General features: G+C 51.8%; 8 protein-coding genes across 8 annotated transcripts; 5 read left to right on the top strand and 3 right to left on the bottom strand.

The window, feature by feature from the left end:
- Positions 1-112: 112 nt before the first annotated feature.
- SCP_0312740 (hypothetical protein) lies at positions 113-1,884 on the bottom strand (the record flags this gene model as incomplete). Its single annotated transcript, XM_027756657.1, has 2 exons — positions 113-1,003; positions 1,480-1,884. The coding sequence occupies 2 exons, from the start codon at positions 1,882-1,884 to the stop codon at positions 113-115; spliced, it is 1,296 nt and encodes a 431-aa protein (XP_027612458.1).
- Positions 1,885-3,239: 1,355 nt separating this feature from the next.
- Positions 3,240-3,848, top strand: SCP_0312730 (hypothetical protein; the record flags this gene model as incomplete). Its single annotated transcript, XM_027756656.1, has 1 exon — positions 3,240-3,848. The coding sequence occupies one exon, from the start codon at positions 3,240-3,242 to the stop codon at positions 3,846-3,848; it is 609 nt and encodes a 202-aa protein (XP_027612457.1).
- Positions 3,849-4,152: 304 nt separating this feature from the next.
- Positions 4,153-7,450, bottom strand: SCP_0312720 (Sexual differentiation process protein; the record flags this gene model as incomplete). Its single annotated transcript, XM_027756655.1, has 19 exons — positions 4,153-4,168; positions 4,224-4,416; positions 4,481-4,713; positions 4,773-4,861; positions 4,916-5,189; positions 5,245-5,308; positions 5,363-5,449; positions 5,503-5,813; positions 5,870-5,924; positions 5,978-6,056; positions 6,113-6,145; positions 6,210-6,454; positions 6,508-6,565; positions 6,627-6,658; positions 6,714-6,768; positions 6,824-6,985; positions 7,041-7,210; positions 7,260-7,325; positions 7,381-7,450. The coding sequence occupies 19 exons, from the start codon at positions 7,448-7,450 to the stop codon at positions 4,153-4,155; spliced, it is 2,292 nt and encodes a 763-aa protein (XP_027612456.1).
- Positions 7,451-8,774: 1,324 nt separating this feature from the next.
- Positions 8,775-9,686, top strand: SCP_0312710 (hypothetical protein; the record flags this gene model as incomplete). The annotated part of the gene is made up of 4 exons (XM_027756654.1): positions 8,775-8,887; positions 8,940-9,045; positions 9,102-9,174; positions 9,226-9,686. 4 exons carry the CDS (start codon positions 8,775-8,777, stop codon positions 9,684-9,686), a joined length of 753 nt encoding a protein of 250 aa, XP_027612455.1.
- Positions 9,687-9,879: 193 nt separating this feature from the next.
- SCP_0312700 (Diaminohydroxyphosphoribosylamino-pyrimidine deaminase) lies at positions 9,880-11,093 on the bottom strand (the record flags this gene model as incomplete). The annotated part of the gene is made up of 4 exons (XM_027756653.1): positions 9,880-10,423; positions 10,486-10,587; positions 10,657-10,946; positions 11,004-11,093. The coding sequence occupies 4 exons, from the start codon at positions 11,091-11,093 to the stop codon at positions 9,880-9,882; spliced, it is 1,026 nt and encodes a 341-aa protein (XP_027612454.1).
- Positions 11,094-11,420: 327 nt separating this feature from the next.
- On the top strand, positions 11,421-12,463 carry SCP_0312690 (Protein transport protein; the record flags this gene model as incomplete). Its single annotated transcript, XM_027756652.1, has 5 exons — positions 11,421-11,517; positions 11,604-11,706; positions 11,808-11,874; positions 11,946-12,325; positions 12,382-12,463. The coding sequence occupies 5 exons, from the start codon at positions 11,421-11,423 to the stop codon at positions 12,461-12,463; spliced, it is 729 nt and encodes a 242-aa protein (XP_027612453.1).
- A 360-nt stretch (positions 12,464-12,823) lies between these two features.
- SCP_0312680 (Probable cation-transporting ATPase) lies at positions 12,824-18,152 on the top strand (the record flags this gene model as incomplete). The annotated part of the gene is made up of 18 exons (XM_027756651.1): positions 12,824-13,909; positions 13,963-14,201; positions 14,260-14,404; positions 14,452-14,586; positions 14,637-14,703; positions 14,756-15,079; positions 15,137-15,294; positions 15,347-15,907; positions 15,961-16,120; positions 16,175-16,292; positions 16,351-16,565; positions 16,619-16,827; positions 16,890-17,170; positions 17,224-17,299; positions 17,354-17,399; positions 17,450-17,600; positions 17,653-17,816; positions 17,869-18,152. 18 exons carry the CDS (start codon positions 12,824-12,826, stop codon positions 18,150-18,152), a joined length of 4,419 nt encoding a protein of 1,472 aa, XP_027612452.1.
- A 627-nt stretch (positions 18,153-18,779) lies between these two features.
- SCP_0312670 (hypothetical protein) lies at positions 18,780-19,798 on the top strand (the record flags this gene model as incomplete). The annotated part of the gene is made up of 5 exons (XM_027756650.1): positions 18,780-18,919; positions 18,977-19,238; positions 19,321-19,611; positions 19,666-19,724; positions 19,780-19,798. 5 exons carry the CDS (start codon positions 18,780-18,782, stop codon positions 19,796-19,798), a joined length of 771 nt encoding a protein of 256 aa, XP_027612451.1.
- Between the last annotated feature and the right edge of the window lie 251 nt (positions 19,799-20,049).

The following is a 20,049-nucleotide window of genomic DNA, read 5'->3' as shown; positions in this document are numbered from 1 at the left end:
CCTCTGGTCATCTTCCGTCGTCATATTTTGTGCTGTCATGAGGACGCTGCGCGAGAGGCTCAATTCGCTACATGCCTACTGCAGGTCGTTTGGATTTTCAGAGTCGATTGTGTCAGCGGCCCGCGACAAGGCCTTTGGTCGTTCTGCGAGGTCCCGTCTCGACATATAGCTCACCCCCTACCCGTGCATCATCTTCCCACTTAGTGTGCGCGTCAGAGCCAGGGACCCCTCTAGCGCGCGCATCATCGACGACCGCCGGGATCTCCCCACTCCTCGCGAGGTGATGCCAGAAGAGCACATCACCTGCACGCAAAGCTTGCGGCTGCGGAGCTGGCGGAGGAGGGGCACTCGCAGGAGGGGAAACGAGCGGGCTGTGCGGGGTGGAGTGCGGCGGACGAGTATCCGCGTCAGCGGGGAACGGATCGGATGGTGGACTAGGCGAGATGGGTGCTGGGACGTCTGATGTATCTGGGGAGGCATCGCTCCGGAACGAGTGCTCCACCTCTGGCGGGGGCGTAGGGAGGTAATCCGTGTGCGAGCTGCGAGGCGTGTACAACGGGGGGACCATGACGAGCGAGTGGCGGGGCGGGAGAAACACTTGCGGTGGCCGATAATATGATCTGGGAACTCCATGCACCAGCACGCCACGCTCACCGGTGATGTAGCGCCGCTCGCCAGCGGTAACTTCGCTCGAGTAGAACACGAAACGGTGCCCGTTCGTCGCGCGGTTGCTCGCGGTGATCGAGGACGTGCAGCGCTGGCACGGGATCACGATCATGTACCCAACAGAGCTCCCGCAGCCGTGGCAGCACAGCGTCTGCGTGAGACACTCGCAGCTCCGAGAGGGCACGTGCTCTGCGGCGATCGATTGTGAGGAAGGCAGAAGGGTAGACGTTGAAGATCCAGCCGACGGGGTATCCTGCGCAGCAGAATCGGCAGAGCAATTGATAGGGAGCGCGTCAGTTGAGTACAGCGGAACATTCGGCCGCAGAAGCAGGACTGCCTAGCGATAGCAGAAGTCAGCGACTGGCAAGGGAAAACGGCGGGTGAGAGGAGAAATTCGTATAATCGAGTTCACCTGATTATACAGGTCTGAATAACAGTCTCTCGACCAAGAATACACAAGCACTCAAACTCACAAAATACAGACGACACATCAACCTAGTGTTTGCAGTAAGATCTGCCGGATCCAGTAATCTAGCACAAAGTAAGGCTCAACCCAGTGTGCTTGTGATCCTCGGTACATGCTCTCTGATAACCTCGGAAGTATTGTTACTGGCAACAGATGGCCCTGTGAGCCAAACAGAGTTCCTGAAGGAACGGAGTCGTTAAAGTAGGCCGACGAAGTAAACATCCGGGAGCGATGGTGCTTGACCTCATCGTAACTCGAACAGACAAACGATTTACCGTAGTTCCGTGCCAGTGAAAAATAAATCGGACGGCGTGACGTAGAGTAACATAACACAGCGGCAAACTCACCTTCATGCCTCTATTTGTGAAAAAGGTTCCGCATGACATACAATCCAGGATCCGGACTTTGTGCAAGATCGGAGGCGGCGGCGGCGGCGGAACTGGAACAACTGATTGTACACGAGCACGATGGGGCCATGGCGGACTTGATAGAGTTGGATGTAAACCGGGATACAGGTGAAGATGGCCGGGAGGGATAAGAATGTAGTTGGCTCTGTAGGACGGCAGATTATAGTGATGGATGTGCAATGGCGGGGGTATCGATGGGGCGGGGTATACGGCTGGAAAATCTTGCGATACTCGAGGAGAGGTCGCGGAGTGATCGTCGGGTAACATGTCGACGTGAGGGGGAGCGTGAGGGGGATGAAAGTGAGTTATGTTGAGAACTCGGTCAGGATACGTCCTGCCGGGCATCGAGGACGACGTGTGCGATAGCGGGTACGACGAGGGTGAGCACGTCAAGGACGGGGGAAGATGGTGGCCGTCAAGAATGAAGAGGCGAGCGCGGGGACGGGGAGCGGACGTGCCTGCATACCTCGCCCAGTCGGACTCGGAGACGGTCAATCGTGATGAATCTCAAGCCATTATAATGATGATTGACGTGAGAGTGTCATTTTACCCTTTCTCAGTTATCTAATCTCTCGCTGTCATCGATTCAAAAACGTTCATGTCAATGGTGCGCATCGCGGGAGTCACTGCCTGCAAATTCCATGGACGACAGTATTTACTTACTAACCTCCACTTTTTGTTCTCTTGAGGTATGTCTGCTCGCGGTCTTGACCGTCATCGATTACCTCTTGCCGAATTTCCCATACGACCTCGCATCACGACAAGGGCGCCATATGTATTCTTCCATTCTCGGGCAAATCGACCTGGTAGTATGGATGCGACTCGGAAGGCGACAAACTCACCTCAAATGTATCCTATCACAGATGTGCCTGCAAAGAAATTTGCATAGTGGCGGCTAGTGGCGGCCAGTAGCAGTTGAGTAGCGGCGATGGAAATAAGCCAGGGATGTCGTGCATATAGCGTGTACACTACACCGTTCAAAGCTTCAGCTATGTTATGACCTTACTGTGTCGCAACATCCCGCAATTGATCTAATGGGTTCGTACAGTACTACTTGCCTGTGAATATTTGATGATATTGTGGCTCATCAACTTATCACCGTCAATATCAGGTTAGTGTCACAGATGTGGGAAGCGATGCCATCGCTGTTGAAAACTATGGAGCAACAACTGTGGTAACAAAGCCCCCAGCCCGTTCCATCTCAGATGCTCAGGTTGTGAAACTTCCTTCGGCCGTTTCAAGTTCAGCGACCAACTGCAACTGGGTACGCATGATCTGCATCCGTCAGACGTATGTCGCGGCGGCGAGTTCCAAATGGGGCAAATATCTTCGTTCGTCATTCGGCGACCAAGTATCCTGCGCAATCGTCGCAGCGATACTCCCTTCGACCTTCCCTCTGAATCCAAGTGGCCAGAAGTTCAAGGTACTGTTGGCCATTTCTCTTCGCGGTCGTATTGGCAATGAGTTGATGGTTGGAATAAATTCAGTTCTCCAAAATCACCATTTCTAATTCCACGCTACCTCAGCTGTGACGCAATCTCAGTCCTTAAGTCTCAGTAGTATGTTGTCCAAATGAATGACATGCTCTGAAATTCTGCTGGATTATCTTGCAGACACAATGAGTCTTCCCACACCAGCTCCTCAGCAACCGTACTGGGACGTCTCCGCACTCGATGCAGGGCATCTGCAAATCCACTCATATGGATCTTGGAAGATGCGACGAAAGGACAGACCAGCTACTTGCCGGACATGGCCTTCATTCTGTACCACTCTGTCACTCGGGAGAGCTTGTATTCGACCTGGGGATCCGCCGCGATTGGGAGAAGGGTCTCCCGCTTGTAATCGTGTACGGCCTGAAACAGGTGGGATTCGTGCTCGACGTACCCCAAGATGCGGCCGAGGCCCTGAAGAAGGCGGGTGTGACCCTGCCCAGGTCACCTGTGTATGCCTCTCGGGCCCACGTGCATGTTGACCACATCCAAGTCGGTGACACCGCCCCTTCACTGGTGCGACCTCCTCCCTGCGGACCGCACGAAGTACCTCAATACAGCAGAGTGGGCGCCCGCCGCCGCTGGGCCCATTCCCTCGCGCCCTGGACTTCTTCGGCGATGGCAGTCTGTACCTGGTGGACGCGGAGGGACACTGCTCGGGGTATATTAACCTCCTCGCGTGCACTTCGGACAGAGCCTGGGTGTACCTGGCGGGGGACAGCGCACACGACTGGCGGCTCGCTCACGGGCTCTCACAGATTGCGGACGGGAAGCTGGGGTGCGCACATGGCGACAAGGCAGCGGCTGCGGAGACGATAGCGCGCATTGGAAAGCTATCAGAGCTGTCGCGCGTACCGTGTTGCTCGCCCACGACACGCCGTGGTATGAGCAAAACAAGGACAGTGGCGGCGGCCCCGTGCCGCGTTTTGGCCGGGAAAGATCGACTCTCTTTGTGTCGGACGTGTTGGACATAACTGTATGCCAATGATTTCGGAAGAAGGCGAAGGTGTTGTGGAATTTGTGTTGTACAACTACAGTCATATACTCGGCAATGTTATCGTGACAACCTTACAACCCGACCGCTTATTGTACACCATATGTAGAAAGATCTCTGTTGTTACATTTACCAAGTGCCCGGTCTGGACATGCAAAGTAGCGGTTAGCTTGCTCACCACATCTCGAAGAGGAACTTACCCGAAAGCCCCACTAGAAGGGAGGGGTAAGTAAGGGGTCCCGAGACCGTCCGCGTTCGTGAACGATACGGTATTGCCCCACCACTTCTGGATGGTGTTTAGTCCGATTGTACCGTTCTTCGGATACTGCAGCGCGAAGAAGATGACGATGACGGAGACGGCGACCCCAGAGTCCAAACCTGCAGACAGGACGTCTGCCACGAAATGACGAATGTCAGTACGAAACCGACAAAGACGTCTGGAACGCGTTGCACGCACAGTTGTACTTCGTCCACCAGGAAAAGTGGCGCCTGCGAATAACGTAGTTGAAGATGAAACCGACGATGGCCCAAGGAACGTAGTTGACGGCGCTGGCTGGCGGAATCGCACCCGTTCCGCTGAAGATAACGGGGAAGTTAATGTACTTCATGAACGAATTCGGCCACTTGAGGCTGATCAGGTATCCCCCCAAGGGACACAAAGCGCCCACCAGGAAGAAGAACACGAGACCGCTATTCCACGTCGAGAGTCAAGACTAACGTCCGCTTCCAGATGCTCAAGGACAACGTACTAGTATATCTGACCACTTGAGAACTGCCTGACGGGTCCGATGACACCCCAGATGATGGATGCGGTGCCGAATACCTCAGTCGAAGGGCACTTCAAGTGGATGAAAGTCAGATTCACGATATCAAGCTTCACAAGTTAACTTACAATGAAGCTGTCTGACTGCGTGGGCGAACACATGTCGTGGATGTTAGTGAACATCCAAGCCTGTACGCCAAGCTGGACCGTTCCCGCAATCACAGTAGCGACAACCTGCGACCAGAACATCGGACGGGGCGCAATCTTCATGTAATGGCCAAGCTTGAAGTCAGATGCAAACTGGAGCGCTTGTGCCATGGTTATGTAACCCCAGGTCTTGAACATCATCATGGCAATAGGCCTTCCAGGGAGGGCATATCCAATGATCAGCTCCGTAATGACACTGTGTGGCACATTGAGCAAACGACGCCAGAAGAAATAAATCGGCTGGGACGTACTTCAAACCGATCTGCTGGTTGGTGATGGCTTGGATCATACCGATCGGAACGACATACGCGAATGCTAGAGATAAGTGTATCAATCCCTGTAGTTTGAAGATGGAGAGTGGGTACATACAGATAACGAGGCTCAGAACGAATGCCCAAACCGGGAAGTCAGTGTGCCAGACCTCAATCGATATGACACCAAAGACAAACATAGCGACTGAAGAAAGTACTACTTAGAGGTGCGCAGCGCGATATTTGGAAGGATCTCACCTAGAATGACAGCATACCACCACTCAGGTACCTGACGATACTTGGACATCAGACGGGCGTGGATATCGGGCTGCTCATGCATAGATCGGCGGGACTGCACCCAGATCTGCTTTCTGAAGTAGAGAATGGTGTGTGTAATGGTAGCCGTGATCGAAGCAAAGGAGAGACCATAGGACATTGCGAAAGTCGTCGACAGGAACAAGGGGCTGTACTGCTTGTACTGCTCTAAGTTGAGAGTCGCATCGGCATTGGTGATACGCGTGACGTTATAGCTCTGGCCGAAACGGTCGTATGAGGTACGCGAAGACATCCTGAAAGTATGTCATTGGTACGCATAGAACATACCCCAAAAACACGGTAGGCTTACGGGAGATACGCGCTATACCAGACGTTGGTGAAATGGAGAATGGGTGTGAGAACCCCTGATCCGCGAAATAAGTCAGACTCGGCTAAGGAATGAATCATGAAGACTTACAGAAGAAGAAGACGAAGCCGATAGCAATGTTCGCTTCGGCCCACCAAGGAGTAGCAAGGGGAGAGCCGATGTATGATATCTATGATTCATTTGGTTAGTTACTGTAAACCTTAACCAACTCAATTATTGATTCACTTGTGCCCAGTCAAACGTGATCAGAGACATCCCCTAGCAGACAGGAGAAAGAGAAGTCAGCCCATCAGTTTAAAACTAATAGTAACGTGTACCTCACCAGGCCAGTGCTATAACCGAACAGTTGGTTGACCACAACATTGTTCGGAACGATCCAGCACACCCAGTTGAAATACGAAAGAGCCGCGAAGATGTAGTACGGGAAAAAATACCAACAGAACGATCCGAGGAAGACGAAGAAGAAGAACCGTTCACGGCTGATGCCACCACGATTACCAATGCCAGCATACTGCTGAGAGTGAAGTGTGTTGAACAGCGCGCAAGTGACAAGATTCGCAGGCCAGACTAAGAGTGCATCTGAGTTAGCATCTTAAGAGAGAGGCAATTAATTCGCTCACTCATAGAAGAGGGTTGAACAAGGAAACGGCGCAGTATTCCCCCGATCGAGAAGCCGATCTGTGGATGATACGATGTCAAATGTTTACAGCATGCCAAGGCACACGAGATCGTCACCGACAAGCTGTGTACTCATCACCACCATCCATTGATCTGCCAATACATAATTTTAAAAAAAACGGAGACTTCAGTGCACAGCTCTACTTACATCCGAAATTATATGTCTGACTGTAATAGACACGTTGGACAGCTACAATGTCAGTCTAGGCAATTTTCCTTTTAGCGCACGATTCAAAACGTAGTCAACTGGAATCTCACAGCATACGCTGAGCCTGCTCCTACGCCCGCCATAATCGTGATCAAGACGTGTTCCTTGACAGTAAATGGACCTGGATTGACGGAAACACCGAATATTTTCACTCTCGGCATGAACTTAGCCCACGCACGGCCCATCGGAAATGATATCAGTTGCGCTACAAACTGGAACAGAAATGACTGAGCTACTGTGGGAATAGGACAGGTAAAAAAATCTTACCGATCCGACGCTCACGGACGGATAACGGAAGAAGAAGAATTGATTCACTCCGGGGATGATGATTGCCCAAATAATACCAATGACCCACGTCCGCAGCGTGTTCGCGGGAATCGATGGATCATCAGTGTTCGCAACGGCAGAACGGACCTCGGGATAGGGAGAGTCCTCCTCTGAACGCATTCATCAGTCAATAGTCTTTTTCAACTTGGTCAAACTGACCGAAATAAGCCGCATCTTTGCCGACATTGGGATCATCGAATTCGTTAACTTGCTGTACATCGACGGCTGCAGACGCTCGTTAGTGTTCGGAATTGGAATCTCAGTATCGTTCATAACATACCACCTTTCTCGACGTCCGCCTTCTCCTGTAAGGAGCCGGAGCTGATGCTTTGCTGCTCGACGGACGCCATTGGGGATTGGAGATAGAGGCGTTGCGGCACGTCTCGGGGTCAAGTAGCTGGGAAGTAAGGCCTTTATTGCTTCTGAGTCAGTGCTGGACCATGTAAGCAATCGCATTATCTCCGGAACGGCGTGCCTTAGGCTTATCGTTGAAGTCTAACGGACCAGGTGTACGATAGCACACGTCCACCATCCCCATTGATGAACTTCTCCGCATGTCTCGATTCATTAAGTCACACGAGGTCCACTCGTAACATGCAATGCTGATTGCGTTGGAGCGCTATACATGATCCGGACAACTAGAGAGCAAGTAATAATTAACTTGCGTCACGGAAGGAGAATTACACACCACACCCAGCATGGGATATACCGAACGGAAGTTATCCGCGGTGCTACTCGCCACGCGGGAGAGGAAGGTCTCCTGTACGTTTAGAACTTCTTCCCGTTCGACGGGTGAGATCTGGAGCCTCTGCAGTCCTTGCCACGCCGTTAGGATGACTTCCCGGCCTGCATCAATCGACGTCCGGGAAACGTCGTGAATAGACGGATTATCTCGAGCGAACAGTCAGGGGAGACAATGACATTGCCTTCAGTTCAGGTAAGCATGATAAGCGTAAGGCGTGACCAAAACTAAAAAAAAACCTGGTTTTGATAGCCAGCGAGAAGAGCATGCGGCCCGTGGCGACACTGATGATAGACATGAATCTAAACGAGACGCGAAGTGTAAACCACCACTTACAAGAGATACACACAAGAGATGCTGTATGTATACCACTGATGATCACCTAAGTGCGAATGCCAACATCCAGCTCATGTCATTCTATTGGCGAACAGAACCACACAAGATAGTGAATTGTCGAAGAGGAGATATTTCGGGACGGGAGCCAGGCTCTATACAACTTGAACTCCGATGTCAGAACCTCGTAAAATTCTGTGGTCTCGACGTAATAGATGACGGTGAAACGAATGGGCCTATGAGTTTGACATTAAGTTCAAATCTTGTACCGGCGAACGGGCCATTCATGATGTCCGTGTTCAGGAACGGAGAGTGAAGGTCAGCAGAGCGCGGGATAAGACGAGGAACGCCAGAAGATGCGCAGCATGTGCTCTCTGCAACAGCTCGGGAAAGACTTGGCCCACTTCGGAGAGCAGAGACGATAGCGTGGAAGCGCCGAGTGTTGAGTTTTGCCGGCGGCGCATCTCAACCACAATCACTATTTTAGGACGGCGGTGTTAGTAAACTACTGATCGATCACGTGGTGGTGGTGGTGGCGGTGGTACAGAGAGATTCCGGACCGCCCAGTTGGAAGCGCTTCCGAGGCGTACATACGTCTCATGGCTTCCTCGAATCTCAAAATCCTCACAAAGTCTCACATTATTGTGGCGGCGAAGAAGCGTGCTAAACGAGAGCAAGTCAAGGAAGTTGTGTTTGATGACGAGGCTCGCAGGTACGCGAAGGACTGATCGTTTGGAAGATACAGACACTTGACGTTTACTTAGGGAATTTCTGACCGGATTTCACAAGAGAAAATTGCAGAAGAAGGAAGACGCTAAGAAGAAGGCACAGGAAAGAGAGAAGAAAGTGCGGTTGGAAGCTAGACGTGAGGTGAGAATTGTGTGCTTACCCCGCGACTGCCCTGTGTAATCGTATCCGCCCACCAGCAACGCCACATGCTAGCCCAGCGTGCAGCACTGAATGCTGCGGAGACGGAGAAGGCATACGGTGGCCATATAGGTAAATTCAATTTTCCATAATCATCTAGCCTGCGTGACTCATGCTCTCCAGACGACCAAGACAGTGAGACAGATTGGACTGGACTTGCAAACAGAAGCAGGAACGGTGCAAGAAATGAAACTGGGCAAGAAGAACAGTATGAATATGATGAACATGTCGCGACCGTGACCGTCGTAGAAGACTTTGACCCCGATGACCTCATTCATGGCCCGGACAAAGCTGAGCGCACAGGCGATCCAACAGATGACCCATCGAATTCCGACGGTACTATTCTTCGCACGCGTCACACGAGAAGTTCATTGGGAGGCAATTCAAGGACAAAACACACGAGGCCCATCGAGCGAACGAAAGCTAGGATCAAGAATACCGTTAAATCGAAGGATGTTAAGTATCAGACCAGTGCGGCTCGAAAGGCAGAGCGAATGAAGCAAGGGAGAAGAAAGACAGAAAAGGCGGAGCGAGCTGGAGGGAAAGCGTCGAGGAGAAGTGAGACTCTGCGGAGAAAACGGTGACGATCGTTATGCGTCTTGTTCGTTCGCTATCGACGACGAGTCTGTACTCTCTGTCGCATGTCAAGTTTACTGACACTCTTCGGTACCAATTGAACCTCGTATCTTGCTGATATATTGCAGGGCTAGCCCGCTTGGCGTCCTTTGATGATCTTTCTGCTGCAGCATTACAAGGGATCCATTCTCGCGCGCTCGTCTAAGGGGGACCCTCGGCTAATGGCAAACACTTCCAACCAATCCAGACTGCATACGGACCCTCCATCACATCAGGTACACTCCATATCTCCCAAAGTCCGTTTGGAGAGAGATTCAACCATCCCTCCAGAAACTCTCGGACAACATCCTCCGCCCTCAACTCTATCACGACCAGAACGGCTGTCTTGCTGGGGATAGTCAAGTAGTCGATAGTAGCGAGCAATGCAGGGAGGAGGGATGGGTGGTAAATGCAATCAACCACGAGGAGAAGATCAACAGGTGCGAACGGGCAAATGAAATGGCGCAGGTACGGAGACGCCGTAAGCAGAGTTTGCCAGTCCAACGCTTCTGCTGTCACTATCGCACCGGGGCGGTACGGGATCTGCTTCCGAGACTGAGAAGGATGTTTGGCTGGGGGAGGGGAGAAGTTCGGCAGATTGTTTTCAAGGTTCTTCTGCATCAAGGGCACTAAGGCCTCGATATCTGTGACAGTATAGCGAGCCACAAGCGAGGAAAAGACAATTCCCAGTAGCCCGGTGCCAGCTCTTCAGATAATATCAGCATTGGTGGTTCTCAATGTGTTGTGGACAAGGCAAAAGCAGCTCACCCTAGCTCGAGGATGTGGGTTTCGGAAACAAAAGCGGGATTAAGGAGAGCCTGAGGATCACGGGTATGATACTGTCGCAGTATCAGTTGCGCGAAATCCACACTAGATGATTGCCAAGTCGTTGCGACCATATGGAAGGGTACGACCATACAATTATCTGTGATTGCGTACCTTGCCCGCCATACCACGCTTCCGGTGTCCCCTTTGCGAGTGCGGAACGCGGTCTTATCCTGAGCTAGTTCTACCTCGAAGACCTTTTCGATGACTTCTGTTCCCGACCGATGCGACCGTCTCTTCGATCTACGGCCAATAGTTGCATTTGCGTCGCCTTCCTTTGAAATGTCCACTTTGAACGTAATCGTTAGAACATCCTTGCACGAGTCGACATGGCCAAGGCCACGAAAACCATCTGTTATATCCAGAGGTCCATGTGTAGCTAGATTCGTGTATTGGAGAAACACCTAATAGCCAAGTCAGGCGGCCTGAGCAGTCGCCTAGAGTCTTGACAGTGTGCGAACCTCTTCGTCCGCATCAGACACGAGAGTAGATCCTGGGGGAAGCTGGACAGGTCCTCGAAAGATACATACCTCCCTCGAATCTGCAGCCATGTTCGCTTGAGTGACGAAAGAGTCCGAGCGATCACCGTGACCGCTGCGCCTGGTGGCTGGAGTCCCTGAATCGAACCGCTCAGGAGACTCTATTTTACACTCCCTGCAATAGTCTGCATCGACCTGCCATCATTTCTGAGCTCTAGCCATTCATACTGCGAGAGTATGATTTTGTGTTCCGCAACCAGGAAGCGCCACTCGACGTGTAGCGGTACCCAAATATGGCTAATATGGCTATGATTTGTCAGTTTCTGTGCTTGCACCACGTTGAAGTAACCCCAATTTCGACTCACTAACTTTTGCTTTCCCTGCCTTTTCTACTGAGAAATGAACTCTTTGTATACCCTTGGAGTGCGGCAAACCAATTCTATACAAGCAGACCTCGAGAAACTGCGAAATGGCGACAAATCTGCTTCCCTAATAGGTCTGTACACCCGTGTCGTGGACCCTCCAGGAGGGTTTGGCACAGGAGAATGTTGAAGCGGTGTGAACGTTCCTAATGTTTGACAGGGCAGATATCTGCCTCTTTGGCAGCGATGCACCGTACAGTGGAGGACTACGACTCGATGGCTAAGCGTGAAATTATGAAGGCGAAGCAGGAGAAGGCTTTGATGTATGTGAGAATACTTCCTCCGTGACTGCAATGCGTCTACCGTCCGGAAGGCTGCTATTGTCGCTTTATACGAATAGCGAAGACTGATACATCTGAAACAGGCGGGTGCAGAAGTTTCGAACAGATTACACCGAACTGCGGGGCCAATTTGAACGGCTGAAGTCGGAGGTCAGTTTATTTAGCCTACTTTCCTTGTCTGCCCCGAAGTTTTCATACCTGTCAACCCTGGAATATATCAGTACGATGCTGTCGCTCGGGCAGAACTATTGTCAGCATCCTCCTCCTCTACTGGCCCACTATCACCAGCACCGGGGGACACGCGAAGACGCTTTATGCCCGGCCAACCCCAATCTGTGGAATCTGACGTCTCAGAGTCTCCTTTCCGCGGACCAACACCGATGCCACTGTCTAACCTGCGGGAACAACATGCCTTGCACGAACATACGTTCCTGCAGAACACTGAGGCCAAGCTCGACGACTTCCTCGCACAAGGTCGTGCGGTATTGGACGACCTCGTGGACCAGCGGAACGTGTTGAAGGGCACCCAGAGGCGTCTGCTGGATGCTGCAAATACACTGGGTCTTAGCAAAGACGTCATTGGCTGGATTGAGAGGAGAAGGTATGTTGTTATACCCAGTCCATCGTGCATCGCTAAGAGGTTACCCTGCAACCCAGTACCCAGGACATGTATATCTTTTTTGCGGGCGTGATAATTACTTTCGTTTGCTTCTATTTCATCTGGAGATATTTCGGATGACTGTTTGGATCCGTCACCGTCGATGGGTTTGGCTCGCAAGGACAATTGACACGTCTGTATTCTAGTAGTGGGGATCCTGTAATTTTTTTGCTATCTATCACAGTGTGACATGCTTTCCCGTCCAATTACTGCATTGCACTACTTTTTAACGCGCCAGCTTGTCAATGTGGTGGACTTTCCAGCCAACTCGTCGTGTTCTTCGAACTGAGATCTGAGAGGTACCGAGTGGTGGGGCGCTTATTGGGGCGCTTAGAGAGAACAGTCCGCGGACAGAGTCTACGAGCTTGACGAACTTTGACTGCAACTCCCCTCAGATGCAAACGTTCTTGAGCTGACTCTGACAACCTGCTGCTTTACGACATGGCCTCGTCGTCTAAGCAGGACGGGTACGACTACACCGAAGGTGCTTCTGCAATCGACATCCAACAGGCTCTAGCGAATAATGCTCGGCGAGGTCGGCGAGATTCTCGTTACGGTGCAGAGGGGGAGGGCGCTATGTTTGACGGTCCTAGTCACTCGGTGATCCCCAGCAGCGTGTCGCGAATGTCTCTGGACGGCCGGCGCAGCAGCGATGCCTGGTCGAGGGGTAGCAGATCCCGCAGGCGCAGCGAGGCGAGCGAGGCGAGCACGAGCGCAGGAGTCGCGCAGAGTCCTCATAGCAGGATCAGCAACGATTTCTCATACGGATCTGTAGACCGTGTCGAAGATCATGGTCATGAAAACGAGTACTCGGGAGACGAAGGTGAGGATATCGGATTGCCTAGCCGGCTGAAGCGAAGAAAGTCACCGTCCCCTTCCAATCCACACAATCGGTCTACTGTCTTCGAGAATATTGCCCATATCTTTGGCAGGAGTGCTCCCGGGCCTGTGACAGAGTCTCCACCGCGCAGCCGTCGCCTGTCCGTTGCCAGTCGCACGTCGAGGACTAGGCTGCTTCGGCGCACTAGCAGCAGGCGTTCAGAAGCCAGCTCTGACTACTCTATGGAAAGGGACGAGGACAACGAGGAGCGCTGGGGCTACTCTTCTGGAGAAGAGGACGAAGAAGCATTATCCGTCGAGTCCGATGTCGGTAGTTTGCTTCCCAGCGGCAGTGAACACGATTATGGGTCCTATCCTCCGTCGCCAGGGCCATCACTTCCTTTGCTTTCAAGCGATGCAATCTTCGGAGCGGAAACTCGCATTGACATGGTGGATTTTGAAAACCTTGCACCTCCTCCCCCCGGCCCTCCAAGTCGACAGACCATCTACGTCGCGGACGAAGATATTGATATCCGCATGATTGGCTATGAGGTAATACCTCTGCGAAAGTGGATCTGGCGACTGTCGTGTGTCGCTACACTGGGCATACTTGCATTGCTCGGTCACTGGCTTCCGCGTATGTGGCTCCGCTTTGTCACTCGAGAAAAGGCATTTGTCGAGATCAAGGACGGCTTCGTTGTTGTTGAGGTGGGTAACATTGTACTATATGTGTGGATCATCAGGTATGCAATGAATCGAAGTCTCCCTACAGAGATATCGCCTTGTTTCCACTTCACAGAATAGACTACCCGTATGATTTGTCGACGGTATTCTCTTTGCCCTTAGATGCCTCAGCTCGCCTCCCAGTGTCGAGGACATCAGCACGTTCGCATTTGCAAAATGGCGATGCGAATGAAAAGTTACAAAGTTTGCTTGTCGTTGACTACCGATATGCTCGCTTTGCACTCGACCCCAGAACTGGTCTGTTCAGCACGGTCAGGTATCTATCTCTTTTCTTTTTATTCCTGCGTAGCAAGTGTTAATATTATTTTCCCCAGTGATTGGCGAGACTCTTCGTGGACAACGATTTCGTCTGTTCAAAACGGCTTAGAAAAAGCTGTACAGACGCAGAGAACGACTCTGTTCGGCCTGAACGTTATTGACATAGAGGCGAAGTCGACAGGCTCGCTTTTGGTAGATGAAGTACGTTCCGCGGTGTATTTGCACAGACAGTGGCTAATGCAATACAGGTCATACATCCGTTTTACGTTTTTCAAATTGCCAGTATTATTTTGTGGTCCATGGACGACTATTATTATTATGCTTTCTGTATCGCCCTCATTTCTGCAATCAGCATCATTACAACGTTGGTGGAGACGAAGAAAGTAAGCAGCGGAAGTCCATTCCGTTGAATTATTTGCTAAGGACATATCAGACGATTGCGCGTATGCGCGAAATGTCCAGATTCATGTGCCAAGTCAAAGTTTTTACCTCCGGCGCATGTACGACTTTCCTCCCTGAAGCTCCAGTTCGCTGCTCAATGATATCACATAGGGACAGAATGTGACTCCTCCGCACTTGTGCCCGGCGATGTAGTCAACCTCGTAGATCCTCCTCTGACAACTTTACCCGCGGATATGTACCTCCTTTCCGGTGACGCTATCGTTAACGAAAGTATGCTGACGGGAGAAAGTGTGCCAGTGGGCAAGACCCCCATTAAGGACGAGGATCTCGCACGATATAGAGACGCTAAGGATATCACTGGCGATAGCTCCAAGGGTTTCCTGTACGCTGGTACTCGTGTCGTGAGGGTCCGAAGCAACATGGCACCGGATGGAAGTCCGAGGATCCCTGCATTAGGTCTTGTAGCGCGTACCGGTACGTAGTGACTATGGTTTATGGCCGGGAATAATCTGAGATCTGTTCCTCTTGCAGGCTTCAACACGACGAAGGGCGCCTTAGTTCGGTCGATGTTATTCCCTAAACCGGTTGGGTTCAAGTTTTATCGTGACTCGATCAGGTTCATCCTCTTTCTCACTGGCATTGCGGGACTTGGGTTTTGTGCGAGTGCTGTCCAGTTTGTCAGACTGGGAGTACGTGACCGGCAATACTGCTCTGAGGACGTTTACGAACTATCATCCACAGGTGAAATGGCACACTATTCTCATCAGGGCGCTCGACCTAATTACTGTGGTCGTACCCCCTGCGCTACCTGCAACGCTCTCCATTGGTACCAGCTTCGCAATTGGCCGTCTGCGGAAGTTAGGCATCTTCTGCATTGCACCAAGTCGCGTAAACGTCGCTGGCCAGATCAATGTATGCTGCTTTGACAAGACGGGCACATTGACGGAGGATGGATTGGACATCCTCGGGGTGCGTGCTCTGGAACGGAACGTCGACAGGTTCGGTGAGCTTCTCGAGAATATCCACGACCTCCCAGCGAGCACAGAGAAGGCAAACTTCCTTTATGCCCTCGCGACATGTCATCAGCTGAGGTTGGTTGATGGAGAGTTCATTGGTGATCCTCTTGATGTCAAGATGTTTGAGTTCACTAAGTGGACTCTGGAGGAAGGGGACATCTCGGTCAAAGGAGTAGTAAAGAACAGGGCAAATGCTGACCGGCCGGCTGCGCTGGTACAAGTTGTGGTGCGTCCTCCAGGTACGGCTCAGTTCAGCCTTGAAGATGCCCTCAAAGGGGCCGGGAGAGTAAGTGCTCTTGATTCGAACTGCTGTTCTGATCACTGATGCGTCTCTGTTAGCGTGCACACTTCCTCGAGTTAGGAGTCATCCGGACATTCGAGTTCGTCTCGGCGTTGCGGCGCATGAGTGTCATCGTTAAACGCCTCAAGAGCAACAGTATGGAGGTTTACGTCAAGGGTGCACCCGAGGTTATGACCGACATCTGCGACAAAGATTCCTGTCAGTAACGTTCGTATCCTGCATCATTAATTACTGGCTTATAAAAGCCATTAGTCCCTCAGGATTATGACGATCTTCTTTCGTACTACACTAAGCGCGGATACAGAGTAATTGCGATCGCGGGGAAAAGTATCGAAGGTCTCTCTTGGTTAAAGGCTCAGAGACTGAAGCGGTGAATACACCGAAGGCGATGCTGCTTGTCACAGGTATAACTGAACTTCATCTTCTAGTGAACAAGCAGAGTCGGGTTTACGCTTCCTTGGCCTGATCATTTTTGAGAACAAACTCAAACCCGGAACGACTCCTGCAATCCAGGCCCTTCGCAGCGCGCACTTTGCGTGCCGCATGATCACTGGAGACAACCCTCTTACCGCTGTCAGTGTCGCGAGAGAGTGCGGATTGATAAATCCTGCTGCTCACGTGTTTGCACCGTCCTTCCTTCTGGGTGGGCATATCACTCTGCACACTTACTTTGCACTGACAAGTATCTTCCTTTAGGGAATTCATATACACATTTGTCTAAGCTCGAATGGTCGGACATGGACGAGCCAGATTGGAAGCTCGACGACTACAGCCTAAAGCCGCTCCCTTCGCCCCATCATCTTACTGAAGCCCACGAGCTCGAGTATCAGGACTATGCCTTGGCCGTCAGTGGAGATGTTTTCCGATGGATGATCAATCACGCGCCATTGGAGACCCTTCAACGGGTGAGTCCATGGCAAGTGACGCAAGGTCTGTTGCGGAGCTCAGATTATGTTCGCCCTTCTAGATGCTTGTTAAGGCGCAGGTTTTTGCGCGCATGTCCCCAGACGAGAAGAACGAGGTCGTGGAACGACTGCAAGGCTTAGGCTATACGGTGCTCATGTGTGGAGACGGCGCGAACGATTGTTCAGCGCTGAAAGCTGCCGACGTAGGGCTTTCACTTTCAGAAGCAGAGGCGTCTGTTGCGGCTCCATTCACCAGTCGCACGCCGGACATCAGCTGCGTTCTGGAGGTCATCAAGGAAGGGCGTGCTGCTCTGGTGACGAGCTTCAGCTGCTTCAAGTACATGTAAGAATCATGTCCTGTGTCTTATGATGAATACGTTTTGATGAGGTCGACAGGGCCCTATATTCGCTGATTCAGTTCACGACTATTACGCTGTTGTACTCGTTCGCGTCGTCTTTGGGAGACTTCCAAGTAGGCAACTACTTAGATTTTGTGTCGCTTACAGCAACTGATACACCTGCGCAGTTTTTGTATATCGACCTCTTCATCATTATTCCTATCGCCGTCACCAGTGAGCTTTCGCCATTACCGCAGCCTGTATTTGATTTACGTCTATTTTAGTGGGTCGCACACTCCCGTTCCCTCGCATCCACCCCAAGCGTCCCACTGCTAGTCTGGTTTCGAAGAGGGTATTGTCGAGTATCATTGGTCAGATATTGATTACAGCAGCTGTTCAACTCTGGGCGTTTGTCTGGGTCCGTAGACAAGATTGGTGAGCTCTGTTCTCCACTGCAGCCTCGATTGTGATCCTAAAGTGGCAGCAGGTACACTCCCCCTGCTCGCTCAGATCCCAATGGGGATAGCGATCAACTTGAGGCGAGCAACTACGAAAACTCAGCACTGTTCCTCGTGTCCTGCTTCCAGTATATCCTCGTCGCAGCTGTCTTCAGCATCGGCCCTCCCTATCGGAAACCAATCTGGACAAATGGTAATTTGTCTTCGTACGTTCTGTGTAAACTTGACTTACTTATGTCGGACAGCTCTGCTTATGTTTTCGATCACCGCGCTGTCACTGTTCAGTGTCCTTGTCCTATTATTCCCACCTGCACCCATCGCAGCTGTCTTGGAGTTGATGGAGCTCCCTTTCGCGGCACGCTTGACACTGCTTGTCGCCGTTCTCGTCAACATCGTGTTGTCGATGGCATACGAACGCTGGGGCACCGCAGTCGTGACATCCGTGATCGGGTACTTCTTCCAGCTGCGTCGCCGGCGGCGCGTCAAAGAGGGCAAGACTTACAAGGCTGTTGAAGGCGGTATGCGATGACACCGATCTGATTGTTGGTCATCTGGGTGCTCTACTTATAATTTGTGTTAACTCATTACGAGTCGGTCGTGCGTATAGTCTCACGGCCTAAACTCATACAAATGAGCCTATATGTGTATGTACTCGATATTATTCCGAGAATCGGAATGCTCCACAAGGCCACACAGCTTGTGCGAGGCTTCGATAGCATTTTTGGAGTGGATGGAACTCCCACTGGATGGTGATGGTTGCCAAGTGTATTGCTGGACTGCGTGCCAAATATAGAGACTGTAACAAAGTTTACCTAGGGCTTGTAAGTCTTTCCTACTCTTCGTAGAAGCTGAGTCTGAACTGCTGTTTGATGGCCTTCAACCCTTCTTGATGAGCTTTCTAACAGCTGAAAGCTGATTGATCGACGGGACAGGCCGTGCCTCCAGGCCCGCATCTAAAGGACGGTCTTTTGTAGGGAGAGCATCCAGCTGCGACCTCACTATCCTCCTCCCACATCCTTCACGGTCTGTCGACCTTTCTGCCCCGGGGGCTATTCCGTTCTTTCTTTCCTCCTCTCCCTTTTCTCCTGCAACACGGGGAGCCAGTCTCTCTCTGGGCGCGCACCCGATTTCGTTCCTACTTACCCGCTGGTTCAAGATGCTCGGCTCATCTCGGTTCTCATTTGCTGTCCTCCTCCACCTCGCGGTCTGCTTCCTGGCATGCGCTAACGCGCTCCCAGTGCTCCTGCCTCGGCAGGGCAATTCCACTACTATCCAGACAACCAACACATATGAGAGGTTCGTCCACATACCTTTCCCGCAAAATACGGTTGACATCGAACGGATATCTTCTAGTCCATCTGGCCCGATGACTGAGACATGTTCCATCACTCTCACTCCTATGGCTCCCGGCCCAAATGGAGAATCCGTCGTGCAAGAAGTCAAATCGTGCTCAGTGGCTCCAGCATCTTCCAGTGGCTCAGATTCAGGCAGTGCTGGCGTCTCAGACCCGTCTGCGTCGTCACCGGTTAACCCTTCCACCCCGTCGGCCGCAGAGTCTACCATGGTCGTCACAACGCCGAGCGTAGTTCCAACCACTCCAGCCATGTCAGTTGTGGTGCGTATGGTTACTGCCGCGTAACGAGGGCAGACACCTATTCGTATTAGCTGTATGAACACTTTCTCACTGCTTCCTGCAGGGCCTGACCACCGTGCCAGCCTCGGCTGTCCCCACCGGGGCTTCTGCGGCAACATCCGCAGCTACCTCTAGCCCTGTTGCTGCGTCACACACTGCTTCTGCTACCAACAACAATACCAGTCTGTCTACGCCGGCGGCCGCCAACGCCGAGAACGCGGTCGTGACGCCCTTCGCCCTTCCTGGCACGAAGATCCTTGTCCTGCCTGTTGGGTTGATCATCTTCTGTACAGTGACGGGCATCGGTTTAGTCGTGTTCTCGGTGGTCACGTTTGAACGGTCCAGATACCGCAAGGTGAGGCTCGTGTCTTTTATGAGTGTCGTTAGATACCTGACATACGGTTCACAGACGTTCAGGAAGCGCCGCCTTGCGGAACAAGGCGCCGCCATGGGTTGGGGTGGCATGGCGTAAGCTCATCTCCTGCCGCATTGCGAAGCTCGCTGAACTCCTTCGTTCTCACAGACCTGGCATCAAGAATTAGATCGGGATGTCCGAGCGGATTCTGAGTGTTGCCAGGAGAAGGAACGCGGACCTCTCATTTCCACATAGTTTATTCACTTCGTCGCTCTGGAAGCCATATCTGTTGGTCATCTATGCGATACGTACCGTCTGCACATTTGCTCCCGCTGGAATGACTTTACTCTGCTTCTTGACGGTAATTCTGATATGCAACTCGTTGCAACGCCCTTGTTTCCTGTATTGGCACATGTGTTTCAATTAGGCATGCCGGCG

Source organism: Sparassis crispa, assembly GCF_003851025.1.
Source record: "Sparassis crispa DNA, contig_000002F, whole genome shotgun sequence".
In the NCBI taxonomy this organism is placed as follows: domain Eukaryota; kingdom Fungi; phylum Basidiomycota; class Agaricomycetes; order Polyporales; family Sparassidaceae; genus Sparassis; species Sparassis crispa.
Note: the sequence above shows the minus strand (reverse complement) of the source record. Positions and strands in the feature narration are given on the sequence as shown.